General features: G+C 27.4%; 3 protein-coding genes across 4 annotated transcripts; 2 read left to right on the forward strand and 1 right to left on the reverse strand.

The window, feature by feature from the left end:
• Positions 1-1,013: 1,013 nt before the first annotated feature.
• LOC141525184 (dipeptidyl peptidase 9) lies at positions 1,014-6,500 on the forward strand. 2 transcript variants are annotated; one of them, XM_074239565.1, is made up of 6 exons: positions 1,014-1,502; positions 1,614-1,839; positions 2,466-2,600; positions 2,931-4,518; positions 4,850-5,122; positions 6,073-6,500. In XM_074239565.1, the coding sequence occupies exons 2-6, from the start codon at positions 1,670-1,672 to the stop codon at positions 6,418-6,420; spliced, it is 2,514 nt and encodes an 837-aa protein (XP_074095666.1). In that variant the 5' UTR covers positions 1,014-1,502; positions 1,614-1,669; the 3' UTR covers positions 6,421-6,500. The 2 variants fall into 2 exon arrangements, with proteins under 2 accessions (XP_074095666.1, XP_074095665.1); XM_074239564.1 differs by having other exon boundaries at positions 1,014-1,168.
• A 3,211-nt stretch (positions 6,501-9,711) lies between these two features.
• Mrpl51 (mitochondrial ribosomal protein L51) lies at positions 9,712-11,296 on the reverse strand. Its single transcript, XM_074240144.1, has 2 exons — positions 11,208-11,296; positions 9,712-10,364 (listed from the first exon to the last, which is right to left on the reverse strand). Exon 2 carries the CDS (start codon positions 10,361-10,363, stop codon positions 9,875-9,877), a length of 489 nt encoding a protein of 162 aa, XP_074096245.1. The 5' UTR covers position 10,364; positions 11,208-11,296; the 3' UTR covers positions 9,712-9,874.
• Positions 11,297-11,440: 144 nt separating this feature from the next.
• On the forward strand, positions 11,441-16,564 carry P53 (p53). The gene is made up of 4 exons (XM_074240140.1): positions 11,441-11,580; positions 11,880-12,158; positions 12,905-13,124; positions 14,464-16,564. The coding sequence occupies exons 2-4, from the start codon at positions 12,076-12,078 to the stop codon at positions 15,283-15,285; spliced, it is 1,125 nt and encodes a 374-aa protein (XP_074096241.1). The 5' UTR covers positions 11,441-11,580; positions 11,880-12,075; the 3' UTR covers positions 15,286-16,564.
• Positions 16,565-16,614: the final 50 nt, after the last annotated feature.

Genomic DNA, 16,614 nt, shown 5'->3' on the forward strand with positions numbered 1-16,614 from the left:
TTTTATTGATATTTCAGCGGGGTTAGTAAACAGATATTCGTTGTTTTTTCGTAATTTTATTTCATTTTTAAGGTAAATTTTTATAGAAATTTAAATATCTTTCAATTTAAAAAAAAATTTGGGAAATTTTTTATTTTATGTCGAAAAATAGCAAAATTTTATTTTTATGAGGATGTAAGCAGGATTGCGCTTAAAGTTTTTATACGATCTTTATAAAATTTAGAGGACATATTTTACGAACCAATACCAAGATACAGTTTAAAAATGAGCTAAATCCGCTTGTTAGTTTATGAATTATAGTTGTTTTAAATATTGATTTTTTTTTTTTAGAAAAATTTCGAATTTTTAAACTGAAAAAAAAATTAATTTAAATCAAGAAAAAAATTCTTGATCCAAGAAAATAATTTTGAGTTTAATTGTCTTGAATTAAGACGAAAAATTCTTAAATTAAATAAAATTTACTCAAGCCAAGAAAATTTTTTTAGTTTAAAAATTTTTTTACTTAAATCAAGAAGATAAAATTATTTATTTCATTTATTTATAATTTAATGCCAAGGTTATGGCCAATAAATTTAAAAATCTTTTTTAATAAAACTTATTACTTACCGAAGAATTATTCTTTAATTTTTTCCACGTGTATAAATTTAAATTCCAATCTTTCCATGGCTTTCTTCTAGAAAACTCAACCACACCTTTTAATCCTTTTAAATTCATTTAATTTTTCAAATTAAAAATAATTTATTTACTAAATTATTGCTTTTTTTTTTGTTTTTTATCTTTAATTTTTTTTTCTAAATAAAAAAAAAAAAAAGAAGATTATAAATACTTTTTTTTAAAAAAAAAAATTAAACAATTTTTTTTTATTAAAAATTATAATTGATTTTTTTGTTAAAAAATTATTGCAATTTAAAAAAAAAAAAAAAAAAAAACATTTTTTATGATCAGCTGATTTTAAAATTAAAAAAAAAAACCCATTAAATTTTTTGAATAATTTAAAATTTCCCGCCAAAATTTTCAAGTTCAAAATTTCGCCGCTAGAGTAAAACCCGACGCTGCTGTCCATGTATAGAAATTAAAAAAAAGGAGAAAAGGGGTCAACGGAGAAGACCCACCAAGTAGTCTCACCGCCATCCGGTTAAGTTATTTTTAACTCACAATATTTCGTCAGGTAATGAAATAAAATAAAAACAAAAAAGCATCATTATTTATTTAAATAAACTCAGTAATTATTCAACAAAACAAAATTTTGTGAATAATACTTCTTAAGCCAGTCGAGTGAATTTAGGCAGTCTTTTAAATGGTTTGATAAACCGCCAAGAAAATAAAGTTGTCATGCTGCTCTGTTGTGACAGTTGATCCGACAGATTTGCACATAAACCCTCCCAAAATATAAAATAAATAAATTAACATTTATTTGCGTCAAATTAATTTATTTTCTTCAATGTTAATTTTAAATAAATTTTTTTTAATTAAAAAAAAATTGAAATTAAAATTTTATGACAGTAAATATTATTTTTACATAACCTCTAAATAATTATTGTGATTTATCCTTGAAAGTTTATATATTGTATAAATTGTACCATTGAAATATTATTATTGTTTTTTTATTTCAGATCAGCTGATTGCAAAGATTTAAATAAATTATTTTTATTCCTGTTAATGAACAACAATGGAGTCTTGCAAAGATGGAAAAGATTTTGAGTATGAACCAAGTCTGAAAAATAAAAAAAGTTGGTCTGAACTTCGGGGTGTTGTTAGTGAATTTAGGAGAAAATTGTCGGGAGTTTCTGATGGATCTGTTCCTGATCATATTACTTTTAGATCGCTACCAGATGGAAGGTAAGAATTTTTTATGAAAATAAATTTAGCAGATATTTAATAATTTGTAGAATTTTTTCTAAAAAAAAATTAGGAAAAGAAATTGAAATTTAAAAATTTTTTAAAATTAAAAATGCAATTTTTTTAAAATAATTTTTTTATTAAATAATATTTAAAAATTCTCCAGTGACTGCTAAATTTAATGTCGTGAATTTTTTTAGTTATTTTAATGATACTGAGGTTGACAGGGATTTAGAATTTTTTAGCAAATAAATTATTATAAAAAAAATTTTATTAAAATTTCCACAATTGGAAATTTTAGAAAAATTTCCACAAATGGACACTTTAGAAAATTTACATAAATGGAAACTTTAGAAAATTTACACAATTGGAAACTTTATGGAAATTTAAACAATGTCAGTTAATTAAAATTTTTTAATTTCTACATCTTCATTCTCTTTCTTAATACTTTTTTTTCAATAATTTATTTTCTACAAAATTTTTAAATTTATTAAATATATGTTGAATATATTTTGAAAATTATCAAGATGGAAATTTTTAAATAAATTTTTCTTGCTGTAATTTATTTATAAAAATTATAAGTCCAAAAATTTATAATATCATTTATTCAATAATTAATTTTTCAGGACAAGAATATACTTTTTGGGCACTCCAAGTAATGGTTGGGAAACAACACTTTTGTATGTTGATATTGGTCAGTACGAGCAGTGTAATGGATGTAAATTACACTGGCAACCTGTCATTGAAGCCAATTTTCAGAGGTAATAATTTTTTTAATTTTTCCTGGCTGTATGAAAGTTTCTTCAACTCCTGTAAGATGGCGTTTGCGCACCGGATCCAGAACTACGTCACTCTCCCGCCAAAATTCAAATTTAAAAAATGATTTCTAATTTAAAACTTAGCTGGACAATTATTAAGTTCTTGAACTTTCTAATTATACTAAATTTTATTTAAAAAACTTAATTTATTACATAAATACACCAAAAATAATAATCTTATGCTAGATATTATAATTAAGGTAATAAATTTATTTTAATGTCTTCTTATTATAATTTCAAAATAAAAAAAATTTATTTTAATTTATCTTCCAGCGTTTCAAGTGCCAACAGACTATCAAAAGAAGAGCAACTACTCTGGGAGAGGAAAAGACTGACCACCTGGGGAATAACCTCTTACGAAATCCACCTGGAGACCGGGAAGCTGGTATTCCCAGCGGCAAGTAGCCTGTACCAATGCATAGACACTGGATTCCTCCCTGGGCCGTTATTCCCGTCGGAGCTGCGAATTATCGCGCCTGGAGCGAAGCTGTGTCCTCAAATCTGTCCTTGGAACAGCGCATTAGTCGCCCACACCTGTTCAGGGGACCTATACCTCTCGCACTCGATAACGGGGTGTTCAGTGCGACTAACTTACGCGCGCAAGGGCGGCAAGAACCTGACGGAAGACCCGTTAACCGCCGGGACTCCGTCTTACGTCATGCAGGAAGAATTCACGCGCTACACGGGTTACTGGTGGCAGCCAAAGTCCTCGGACGGAGTCTACCGAATAGTCTACGAGGAGGTAGACGAGAGTGACGTAAAAATCTTCTGCTTTCCTTCTTCGACCCAAAACTCCGGGGAGGTCGACGAGTTCCGCTTTCCTCGGGCTGGAACTTCCAACGCGAAGAGCAATTTAAAGATGCTCCAGTTCCGGCTGACTGACACCCAGCAGATAGTCAACATAGAGACTCTGGAGCTGCAGTATCCGCTGCATTTAATGTTCCCGTGGATGGAGTACCTGGTCCGAGTCGGCTGGACTCCAGATGGCAGCAACGTCTGGGTCCAGCTGCTGGACAGGAAGCAGCAGAGGATTGAGCTGGTCCTCCTGTCTGTTGACAACTTCTGCGAGCCCCCGCCTAACGTTTACAACTCGGAGAACCACTTCACGCCTTCTTCAGCGAGCGTCCAGGTTATTTACTCCGAGGAGAGCTCCATTTGGATCAACGTCAACGACCTGCTGTGCTTCCTGCCCTCGGACGACCCCACAGAGGTCAAGTTCATCTGGGGAAGCGAAGAGTCCAAGTACATGCACTTGTACTTGATAACTTCCAGCATTGCTGGACTCAGCAACGGAATCGAAGAGCCTCTTGACCGCCTGGACAGTGTCTACTTCCAGCCCAGGGTCATCTCCAAGGTGGCCATCACCCAGGGCGACTGGCCGGTCCTGGGGAAAAAGATCTGGGTGGACACCGGCAACTCCATTGTATATTTCGTCGGACTCAAAGAAGGCCCCCTTGAGCAGCACGCCTACGCCGTGTCCCTCCGCAGGCCCCTGGAGGTCAGGTTGCTCACCAGACCCGGGCACAGCTACAACAGCATCTGCTTTAACAAGGAGTGCACCATGATGGTCGCTGTTTACAGCTCCATCAAGACTCTTCCCACTTGCCAGGTCTTCAGAATATCTCAGACCGACTGGACTGTCGAGAGCATCAGTCTCACTCCCGTCGGCTACTTGCTCGAGCCGACTAACTCCGAGATTGATCTCCTGGCTCCTGTTATTCATGCGCATAAAATTGCTTCTGGGGATACCATTTACTCCATGGTTTTTAAGCCTCATAATTACAGGCCCAGGGTTAAGTATCCTGTTATTTTGCAGGTTTATGGAGGCCCCGAGGTTCAGTTGGTTTCTAATACTTTTAAGGTTAGTTTTTTGAGAAATTATTCCAGGTTAGGGGCCATTTTTTAATTTTATTTTTTTTTTTTGTAAATTTAAAAAAATTTTTTTTGCGCAAAAATTTTTGAAATGGTTAAAAAAAAACTAAATTTTTTTTAAAACTTTCCTTTAAAATTTTGGCTTTTTATCGTTTTTTTTTTTTTTTTTTTTTTTATTGGTAAATTTTAAAACATTTTTTTTTGCACAAAAATTTTTAAAATGGTTGAAAAAAAAAACTAAATTTTTTTTTTAATTTTCTTTTGAAATTTTGGCTTTTTATAATATTTTTTTTGGTAAATTTTAAGACATTTTTTTTTAGGGAATGCGACATTTGAGAATGCACATGCTAGCGTCTCAAGGATACTGCGTTGTTTTAATAGACAACCGTGGATCGCACTACCGCGGTCTGATGTTCGAGAGTCACTTGAAACGGCGAATGGGAACTGTGGAGCTGAGTGATCAAGTTGAAGTGCTAAATTTGCTAGCCGATAAATTGGGATACTTGGATTTGAACCGGGTTGCTCTTCATGGATGGTCTTACGGTGGTTATTTGAGTTTAATGGGATTGATTCAGTACCCGGAAGTATTTAAGGTAATTTTTTACTATTCGAATTAAAATTAAATAATAATTTTTTTTTTCTTGGAATAGTAGTTTATTATGTCTACTATCATTATCAATACATAAATTAGTCAATAAACAACGTAAATTTTTTAAAATTATTAATTTATTCAAACGCGTCGAATGGTTCAATTGACCCCCGCTTGGGGGCAATTGAATCACTGCTTGGGATAAATTGAACCAATAATATTTAAAACTCAAATCTGAACTTTTAATAAATAATATATTAATTGTTAATTGGTAATATTACTGTTGCACCGTTTTAATGAACAGATATTTTATTAAATAAATTAAAAATCAATTTAAAAATAATTTTCATTATAAATTCAGTTCATCAAATTGTTAGGTTATTTCCCTGAGTTTTTTCACGCAGAGTTAAGACGCGCGCGCATGTCCCATGCTTCTCCGTAATGGTTCAATCGTCCCCAGGACTGCTGGTTCAATTGACCCCATATAATTTTATAACAATTAATAGTAAATAATAAATAAATAAACTATTATATCACTGTAAACAAAGTTGAGGATTATAAAGTATAAGTATATAGAACGACTACAATTCAAACTTTATAAATTAATTTAAAAATTGAAATATTATTAAACAATTTGTCACCAGCCGAAAAAAAAGTTTACATGCCTAAAAATAAAAAAATCTCAATTTTTCAAAATTTATTAATCGCAATGATTTCAAATTTTAATCATATCCAAGTTTAACATATTAGAATCTAAGATAATACTGGATATCATCCCAGATTATACTCAGTGATATTTGTAGTGAAAAAAATTTTCAGATAGTAGCTAGTATAATCCAGATTATACTGGGTGATATCTAGATTATACTCATTGTAATCTAGATTTTATTTCATAAATTCAAAGCTTAAAAAAAATGATATTGTCTTGAATTAATAAAATTAAATTTATTAAAGGTGGCTATTGCCGGAGCTCCAGTGACTTGCTGGAACCTCTACGACACAGGATACACTGAGCGGTACATGGACCACCCGGACAGCAATTACCACGGTTACATCAACAGCTCTGTCTTGACCTACGTGAATAAATTCCCCGACGAGGAAAATCGTTTGTTGATAATTCACGGATTAATTGATGAAAATGTTCACTTTTTTCACACAAGCGAATTGATAAATGCGCTTATTAAAACCGGTAAGCCCTATCAATTGCAAATTTACCCGACAGAGAGGCACAGTCTAAGGAGTTTAGATGCAACGAGGCATTACGAGACAACACTGCTGTCTTTTTTACAAAATCATCTTTAAATTTAAAATTTAAAATATTTTTGAAAAACTGCCAGCTTAATTGAAAAAAAAAAATTTTTTTAATTGTACATAAAAGGGAAATTTTCCATTATTTTTTTTTTATTTTAATTTTTACTTTTTCTTTTATATATATGTATATATATATATATATATATATATATATATATATATATATATATATATATATATATATATATATATATATTTTACTAAGGTAAAAGCACCAATTATTGACACTATAAGAAACATAATTAAGATATGACCTTGTATCTTGTGAATCATTGACATTTTTTAAAATATAAGCTCATCCCGATGTTAAACTCATGAAGACCTTTTATTTGAGTACCCACATCAATTTTTCATACATTTATATATTTATATATATTATATATATGTATATATGAAAAATATATAAAAAATGCACGTGGGTACTCAAATGAAAGCTCTTGACGAGTGTAACATCAAGACGAGCTCATATCTTTAAAAACGTCAATATTTAAGAAAGTACAGTGCAATTTAACAAAAATTATGATTTTATTTTTTTAAACATATTTTAAATTAAAATTGTCCAATTTTTTGTTTTACATTATATTAATCAATCTTTTGAGAAACAAAATTAATGTTTTAAAATAATATTTTCTCAAGTTTAATAATTAATTTAAATCGACAAAGTCAATCATCCGGATACACCAATTATTGACGGGCTGATAAATCGATTGATCCAACTATTGACATACCGTTGCACCAATTATTGACACCCTCAATGCTTACGCGTCACCATTCACCTGATCTAAATACAATAAGTAAAGTCTGATTCGAGAGATTACAGCGCCGTATAAACTCACCTGTCAATATCAGATCCAGCCTATATTTTGTGTACCAATTATTGACACCAATTATTTTATAATTAATAACCATTCAGTTGAATGTAAATATTCGATATTGTTAATTTTTAATACTTAATTTATTTATTAAAAAAAAATGTTTAATTTGATTAGTTTAAAAAATAATTAAAAATCAGCTGTTAATTTGAGTGCTTGCCTAACCAAAATTGTTAACATATTTTACGCTGACGCGTTTCAGAATACTAGAGTAAACTTTATTATTTTAATTAATCAATATCATATATTTTTCTCAACTATTAATTTTTTTTAATTCCTAAATTAGTGAGTGTATAAAAAAATTAATTGTTATTAATATTGTAGATAATTAAATAAGATTTAAAATAAAATAGGCTGTCAATAATTGGATCCCTGTCACTAATTGGTGCCTTTACCTTGATCGTGCTTTATAAATTTAATAAAAATTGACTAAAATGATGATTTATAAATATTACAAATATTTATATATATGTACGCTCCGAAGACAGTATTACTGATCAGCAGAGACTATTTGTTGTTGCCATACTTTTAAAAGCCTCGATAAATATTTTTAAAATATAAATCTATTTCTCCGTTTTATTTCTAGGGGCCTAGTTTTGTTGTAATTATATTTAAATAATAATAATAATTATAAAAATAAAAATAATAATAATTATTATTATAAATTCGTAATAAAATAATAGGAATTTCAATAACCGATATTGTATAATAAAAAAATATTAAATTTGGACGCTAGTGATTTTGTTGTAAGTGTCCGTTAAATTGTTTTTAAATCATTGGAAAGTTTTATTATTATAATAATAATATTAATTATAATATATTAAATTAAATAATACTCAAACGTTAGGAGAAATATTTTTTTTTAATTGTACTTATATATCAAGTGACAAAATTTAAAAAAATTAATTTTTTTTTACCACAAATTTATTTCAATAAAATTTTTTTTTATTTAAAAAAAATTTTTTTTAATAATTTAGAAAATTTTTTTTAAATTTGTCACTTGATATTTGCAATATAATTTTTTTACTGCGTGATTTTTTTTTACATTTATGTATATATCTTCGTGCAGTAATTTTTTTTTTATTTTATAAATACATTAACAAGGAGTCTAATTATATAATAATAATAAAAATTAATTACAATTATCACTGTGAGAATTTATTACTGATAAATAAATTCAATATTTTATATTCCAAATTGTTGTAATCTATGTATGTAAGAAAATGACCTTGTATCTTGTGAAGAATTGACATTTTTAAAGATCTGAGCTCATCCTGACATTACACTCATTGAGACCTTTCATTTGAGTACCCACATCAATTTTTCATATATTTTATATATTTATATATATTATATATATGTATATATAAAAAATATATCAAAAATGCATGTGGGTACTCAAATGAAAGCTCTTGATGAGTGTAACCTGAAGATGAGCTTATATCTCAAATATATATATATATATATATATATATATATATATATATATATATATATATATATATATATATATATATATATATATATATATATATATATATATATATATATATATATATATATATATATATATATATATATATATATATATATATATATATATATAATACACTAGTCACAAAAATTAAGGAATATAAAAAAAAAATCGAAATTTTTGGATGATTTTCAACGAGCTGTAACTCCGAGGAAAATGATCGTACAGTAAAAAAAAAAAAACGCAAATTGTAGCTCCAAGTGTCTAGTTTTCAGATATGACCATGAAAATTTTTTATCATGTTCGGGTCTGGAGAAATCCTAAGAAAAGTACAAAAAAAAAATTTTCCAAATTTTTTCTCGTCTTAAAAAAGGTCTACGGGCTTCAAAAAAATTTTTTTCCATTGTTTCGCTGAAAAGCTTTTTTAGAAAATTTAATGCCCTTCAATTTGACGTAATCAAAAAGCCTGTACGATGATTTGCCGCGGAGTTATCGTCAGTCAAATCAAAAAAGTACTTTTTCAATTTGACAATCAATAACGCTGGAAATAATGATCGTATAGGAAATCGAAGGACGGTTTTGAAAACTACACGATATTCTCTATAAGATACCGTGAATAGCTTTTGTCAAAAAAATTTTTTTTCAATTGAAAATTTTAACTGAAAAAACGACAAAAATTCGCATAATTAAGGATATTTGGATAACTTGGTATAACTTTGGATAAAATGGATGAACAAAGGATATCGTCGTTAATTTTTCAACTTCCAAGAGTCCCCTAAAACCCCTGAAAAATTCAAAGCGCTGGGATTTTTTTTTCATAGTACCTCGAAGCTTTGAATTCTTTGTTTTTGCAAAAATCACTATTATGAGGAATTTTTCGATTTTTATTCATTTCTTCAATGAAGAAAAATTTTTTTCTCAAAAATCTTTATTTTTCCAATTAAAGAGATTAATTTTTCAAGAAATTAGAAAAAAAAATTTTTAAAATTAAAAATTTTAAAAATATTTAAAAACACTCTCATTCAACAAAATTAATTATTTAATAAATCAAAATTTTATTTATAATTCTAAGTATTGAAAAAAAAAAAAAGAAAAAAAATTAAAATGTCTTATTCTTACACTTGAAATTAAGAAACTTGTACAAGAAGTTTATTTGTTTTTTCATACTGTGCCAGCGAGTGGGTCTGGCGATGGGGAAGATCCCCTTGGACCAGATCCGCTTCTTCCTCAGCAGAACTTGGTACTCGTTGCCTTTGACGCCTCTTAACCAAGCCGGAACGTTGTAGAGGATCCTGGTGGGATGGAGATCGTCATTGCCGAGGATGTCAATGTAGTCGTTCTGGCCAAACAGAGCTCGCCTCTGGTTCCAGTGGTCCTTTGGACGGTACACTGGCAGCTCTTTCACTTTGAGCTCACTCTCACGAGGCAACAGTCCTCGAGCGTTTAAAGTGTCTTTGTACCCGTAACGTCTCACTAGTCGACCCTTGGCTCGCTTGTCCGCGTGGTACATGTCGAAGGTACGCGCTTGGGTTACTTGAGGCAGCCAGGGTGTCATTGATGACAAGATGCGTTTACTTAACCACGACATTCTGAAAAATGGTTTTTTTTAATTTTATTATTTAAATTAATTTTTGTATTTTTATTTATTTTATTTTTTAAATTTATTTTATTATTTAAATTTATTCTGAAGATATTTAATAATTTTTTTTTTTAACAAAAAAAAATTAGATAAAAAATTTTAAGTAGAAATTTAAATACAAATTAAAAATTTTAATTTTTTTAATAATTTTTTTGTTAAATAAAATTTAAAAATTATTAAGTGACTGTTAAAAATTTAATAAAAATTAATTTAGCAGATTTTTTATAATTTTTTTTATTTTTTTTTTACAAAATAAATTATAACAAAAAAATTAACATGTAAAAATAAAAAATTCAATTTTTTAAAAATAATTATTTTGTTAAATAAGATTTAAAAATTAATTTAATTTAATCTAATTGTTACTTGACAATTTTATAATTTTATTGAACAAAAATATTTTTTCCAAAAAATTGTATTTTTTATTTTTTTTTTTAATTTCTAGATGTCACTTTTTTTTTTCATATTTTATTTGTTAAAAAATTTTTAAAATTATTAAATATGTGCTAGATTAATTTCCATCAATTTTTTAATTTTTTTGAATAAAAAAATTTGTTCTAAAAAATTGCATTTTTAATTTTATTACATTTCTACATTTTTTTAATAATTTTTGTTTACCATAATTTATTTATTAAAGAAAATTACAAAAAATGTTTAATTCAATAAAAAATAAATTATGTCAAAAAAAAAATTTCTTTAAATTGACAAATAAAAATTTTTAAAATTATTAAAATGACAGCTAAATTTAATGTCATTATTTTATTAATTAACAATTTAATAATAATTAATACTTTACCTTGTGATTAAGTTAATTGAGGTTATATTATTAAGTATTTTTATGTAACGATAATTTTGTGAAATATTTATTTAGCTAAAAAGACAAACACAGAGTCGCCATCTACAGAAAAAAATTATTTTCTAATTTATGTACAATTCACTAGATGGCGACTCTATTTTTGTATTTTCAAATGTATATCATTCGGTCAGCTGTCAATTTTACAAATTTTTTTAACAAATTAATTACAATAAAAAAAATGCTTCTAAAAATTTTCACTTATAATTTTTATGTGAAACTTTTTAATTAAATTGCTATAAAATTCCAAAAAAATTTTTAATATCTGTCAACTTAAGTTATAATTTTTACATGTCAATTTTTTTGCTGTCACTTGGTAAATATTTAATTTTTTTTTTTAGCAAACAGATTTTAAAAAAAAAATAATTAAAAAAAAATTACATTTTTTATTTTTAAAAATTTTTATTTGTCAATTTTAATTTATTTATTTTTCATTAAATTAATGTAGCACATATTCAATAATTTCAAAAATTTTATAATAAATTATTGCCAAAAAAAAAATTAAAAATGCAATTTTTTTAAAATAATTTTTTTTTTGAAAAAAATTTTTTTATTAACTAGTTTTACCTTTAATTGAGTTAAATTAATTTTTTAATTTTTTTTTTTTTTTTTGAGTGAAAGGATGCAAGGTGTAAGCCGTCGTACGCAACAAGTGCCGGGACTCCGGGAGTGCGCTTCAAAAATGGCCGACACTGTTGTTTACGGGGGAAAGTGAAGTGCAAATGACGCCAGTTTCGTACAGCTGTTAAAAAAATTATTATTGCTAAAATTCGCAATATTTTATCAATTAAAAATTACTCAACAATCCGGGATGTGTACCACGATAAATTACACAGCCTCCCAGGAGTCGGATCTCTTTGATGCCACTGTCTTCGAGGAAATTGGCTCTCACGTGTAAGTTTTCATCATGGTTTTATGGCGACTTTACTGCCATTTAATTTTATTTCATCATTTTTTTATAAACTCAAATTTTTGCTATTTTTTTTCTCTAAAAAATTTTATTTTTTCTCAATTATTTTTTTAGCTTTTTTTTTTTTGAAATAAAAAAAAAAAAAAATATATATATATATATATATATATATATATATATATATATATATAAAATTGTTTATTTTTTTTTGTTTAAAAAATTAAAAAATTTTTTTATTGAAAATTTTATTTGAGAAAAAATAATTAAAAATTTGAAGTATTGTTATTATTTTGTTTATTGTTTTTTATTTATTTTTTTTCTATAAAAATGTCAGCCATATTTTCGTTCTCAACAAAGAAAATATATTCAAGGTCGTTACAATTCACAATCATAACAATAAAATAATAATAATAAAAATTAATAGGTGTTGTTAAAATATTTTGATTAAAAATTTTAGAGCAATTGATTAGATAATTAAAAAATTATTTACTTAAAAAATATTTTTAATAAATAAAATTAAAAGTTGAATTTTTTAATTTTTTTTTTTTTATAAATTTTAATTATTAAAATTTTTTTTTTTTTTTAATAAATAATAAAACATGTAAAATTTTCAAATTCTTTTCTTAATTTAAAAAAAAAAAAATTAATTTATAAATTTAAATAATTAAATAAAAAAAAAAAATTTTATGCAACAATAAAAATTGATTTTTTTTTTTTTTTGATTCTTTAGAGATTTATCAAATTTACCGATTCTGGAAGATGAAGAGCAAGAAGTAATGGAGAAGAAATACCAATTGAATCCTGCCCAGGAAATGAACAATCCTGGAGCGGGTCTAGCGATTGACCCGCTGCAATTTGGTCCGGTGTCCTCGGCACCGATTATTGATGAATTTCCAGGGAAATTTAATTTCGAGATATTTATACCCCAGGGTAGAGGAAAAAGTAGTGTAGTAAGTTTTATTTACATAAACTAAATAATTAGTTAGGTAAAAGTACCAATTAGTGACAGGGATCCAATTATTGACAGCCTATTTTATTTTAAATCTTATTTAATTATCTACAATATTAATAACAATTAATTTTTTTATACACTCACTAATTTAGGAATTAAAAAAAATTAATAGTTGAGAAAAATATATGATATTGATTAATTAAAATAATAAAGTTTACTCTAGTATTCTGAAACGCGTCAGCGTAAAATATGTTAACTATTTTGGTTAGGCAAGCACTCAAATTAACAGCTGATTTTTAATTATTTTTTAAACTAATCAAATTAAACATTTTTTTTTAATAAATAAATTAAGTATTAAAAATTAACAATATCGAATATTTACATTCAACTGAATGGTTATTAATTATAAAATAATTGATGTCAATAATTGGTACACAAAATATAGGCTGGGTCTGATATTGACAGGTGAGTTCATACGGCGCTGTAATCTCTCGAATCAGACTTTACTTATTGTATTTAGATCAGGTGAATGGTGACGCGTAAGCATTAAGGGTGTCAATAATTGGTGCAACGGTATGTCAATAGTTGGATCAATCGATTTATCAGCCTGTCAATAATTGGTGTATCCGGATGATTGACTTTGTCGATTTAAATTAATTATTAAACTTGAGAAAATATTATTTTGAAGCATTAATTTTGTTTCTCAAAAGATTGATTAATATAATGTAAAACAAAAAATTGGACAATTTTAATTTAAAATATATTTAAAAAAATAAAATCATAATTTTTGTTAAATTGCACTGTACTTTCTTAAATATTGACGTTTTTAAAGATATGAGCTCGTCTTGATGTTACACTCATCAAGAGCTTTCATTTGAGTACCCACATGCATTTTTGATATATTTTTCATATATACATATATATGATATATATTAATATATAAATATATGAAAAATTGATGTGGGTACTCAAATAAAAGGTCTTCATGAGTTTAACATCGGGATGAGCTTATATTTTAAAAAATGTCAATGATTCACGAGATACAAGGTCATATTTTTATAATTGATATTTTTGAAGATCTAAGCTGACCTTGATGTTACACTCATCAAGAGCTTTCATTTGAGTACCCACATGCATTTTTGATATATTTTTCATATATACATATATATGATATATATAAATATATGAAATATATGAAAAATTGATGTGGGTACTCAAATGAAAGCTCGTAATGAGTGTAATATCAGGATGAGCTTATATCTTTAAAAATGTCAATAGTTCACATATTTTTATTCAAAATAAAATCGTAATGTCACTAATTGCTTCTTTTGTCACAGTTCTCGCAAATCCTGAAAAAAATTTACATTGACATGGAACAACGGCAGCCATTAAGGTTCCACTGGTCACCGCCAGTGGACAATTTGTACCTGCGTACAACCTTAGTCTACGCAGAAGACCGGTACCGAGGAGACCCAGTTCTGCGGTGCCACAACCACATCGGAACAGACAGCCCAGCGAACCGGAACATGCCAATGATGATCCTGAAGCAAGTAGTGCGTTGCATGCACCCACGTAGCTGCTACGAGGAGATAAACGGACACAGCTCGGTGACAATTCCTCTGGGAACTCCCCAACCCGGTTGCACTTACGTTAGTCTGGACTTTATGTTCTACTGCAAAAACAGCTGCTCCACTGGAATGAACCGTCGCGCGACTCAGTTAGTCTTCACCCTGGAGACCGAGACTCGGGAAATCGTCGGACGTCGTACCATCGAGGTTCGGGTCTGCAGTTGTCCAAAGCGCGACATGGAGAAGGAAGAAGAGACTTTAGCTTCTCGTGGGAAGAAACGCAAGATCAAGAAGATCTCTACTTCTCACAACGTCAACACCAGCAATACCAACGCTATCAATGGATTCCAATCGTTTCTCTCTTTCGGGTCCTTGATGCCTCAGCCCCCTCCCGGGAAGAAACACGCTATTGCCAGGGACCAGTACGTCAGCTTGAATATTAGGTTGCCTTCCAAGGAAATCGCTAAGGCTGTTTTGGAAAGCGCTTTTAATATTCTGGCTGGAAGAGCTGCGCTCACTGGAGATCACGCTTTTTTTTATCCTTATATGAAGGAAATTCAGAATACTAATAATTCTTTTGGTCATGATTAATGTGGTTATTTTACGAATTAAGAGGCTTTAGGAGCTATTTTTACACTGATTTTGACTATAGTTTTTTGGTTGAGTAGTGATTTGTCAAAAGAGAAAAAAAAAAGAAAAAAAAATTTTTTTACATGGAAAAAATTTTTATGAGAAAATTTTTACCGTGAGAATTTTTCTAGGCAACATGGTAAAAATTTTTAAATGAATTTTTACTATATAAATATTGAAAAATAACTATGTTAAAATTTTTACCATGTTAAATTTATAATAAAACTGAAAAAATTTTATTTTTTTGCATGGAAAAATTTTTATGCGAGATTTTACCATGAAATTTTTTTTTTTATGTAAATGGTCAAAATTTTGAGGTTGACATGATTTTTAAGATTGCAATTTTTACCATGCAAATATTGAAAAATAATGTTTAGGAAAAATTTATTTGTTCACATTTTTACCATGTTAGAACAATCCAACAAATTTTACTATTTTTTGCATGGTAAGAATTTCCAAGTAATTTTTACCATGTGAATTATTTTTATACAGCGCTGTAAAATTAATTTAATTTTTACCATGCAGGTATTAGAAAAATAACTACGTTCCCTAAAAAAATTGTTATGTTAAAATTTTTACCATGTTGACAAAATAATTTTTACAGAACGTAGAAATTTATTTTTTTATCAATTTCTAATTTATTTTTTTGTGATAGATAATTTTTCCGTGTGAAATTAAAAAAAATTTCTATAAGAATTTTTTCTGTGCGTGAAAAAAACTTAATTTTCCAGGTGAAAATTTTCTGATTTTTTTTTCATGGAAAAAATTCCATTTAAAACTTTTTTTTTTTCAATAAAAAAAATTTCTACTCAACAATTTCAAGTTCCATAAAGTTTCCACATCATTAAAACACAAATTAAAAAGAAAAATTTGTACCTGGGGTACTTGAGACTCGCATTTTTATTTCGGTGAAATGATATATTTTTCTTAAAAAATATTTTTTTATATTACTTGACTTGAGGATAATTTTACTTTGCAGTTTAAGCAAAAAAAATGAATTTAAAAAAATTACACATCAAAAAAATTATTTCTTAAATTTTTGTTATAAATAAACCAAATTGTTCCAGTGATAATGAAAAATTTGGAATTTACACATACAAATTATACAAATATAAAAAACCATATGTGCCTTAAAAACTGTTGATTATATTAATAAGAAAAAACAAATACAATTGTTGTAATAAACGGCTTACTGTGGCCTCTGAGAATTTATGTTATACAATTATATACTTAATTATAATTATTTTTATTATCATTATTTAATGAACTGAGTTAATGCTCAATTATTTA

The sequence above is a fragment of the Cotesia typhae genome, unplaced genomic scaffold, assembly GCF_013202065.1.
Source record: "Cotesia typhae breed Kobodo isofemale line unplaced genomic scaffold, CoteBio_Ctyphae contig_26, whole genome shotgun sequence".
Classification (NCBI taxonomy): Eukaryota; Metazoa; Arthropoda; class Insecta; order Hymenoptera; family Braconidae; genus Cotesia; species Cotesia typhae.

Bases quoted from the DNA above. Each gene is read 5' to 3' on its own strand.
- Mrpl51 (XM_074240144.1), bottom strand. From the start codon at position 10,363: ATGTCGTGGTTAAGTAAACGCATCTTGTCATCAATGACACCCTGGCTG.
- P53 (XM_074240140.1), top strand. From the start codon at position 12,076: ATGTGTACCACGATAAATTACACAGCCTCCCAGGAGTCGGATCTCTTT. The intron at 12,159-12,904 runs GTAAGTTTTCAT...TTGATTCTTTAG, and splicing joins GAGGAAATTGGCTCTCACGT to AGATTTATCAAATTTACCGA. The intron at 13,125-14,463 runs GTAAGTTTTATT...CTTTTGTCACAG, and splicing joins GTAGAGGAAAAAGTAGTGTA to TTCTCGCAAATCCTGAAAAA.
- LOC141525184 (XM_074239565.1), top strand. From the start codon at position 1,670: ATGGAGTCTTGCAAAGATGGAAAAGATTTTGAGTATGAACCAAGTCTG. The intron at 2,601-2,930 runs GTAATAATTTTT...TTTATCTTCCAG, and splicing joins ATTGAAGCCAATTTTCAGAG to CGTTTCAAGTGCCAACAGAC. The intron at 4,519-4,849 runs GTTAGTTTTTTG...ATTTTTTTTTAG, and splicing joins TGGTTTCTAATACTTTTAAG to GGAATGCGACATTTGAGAAT.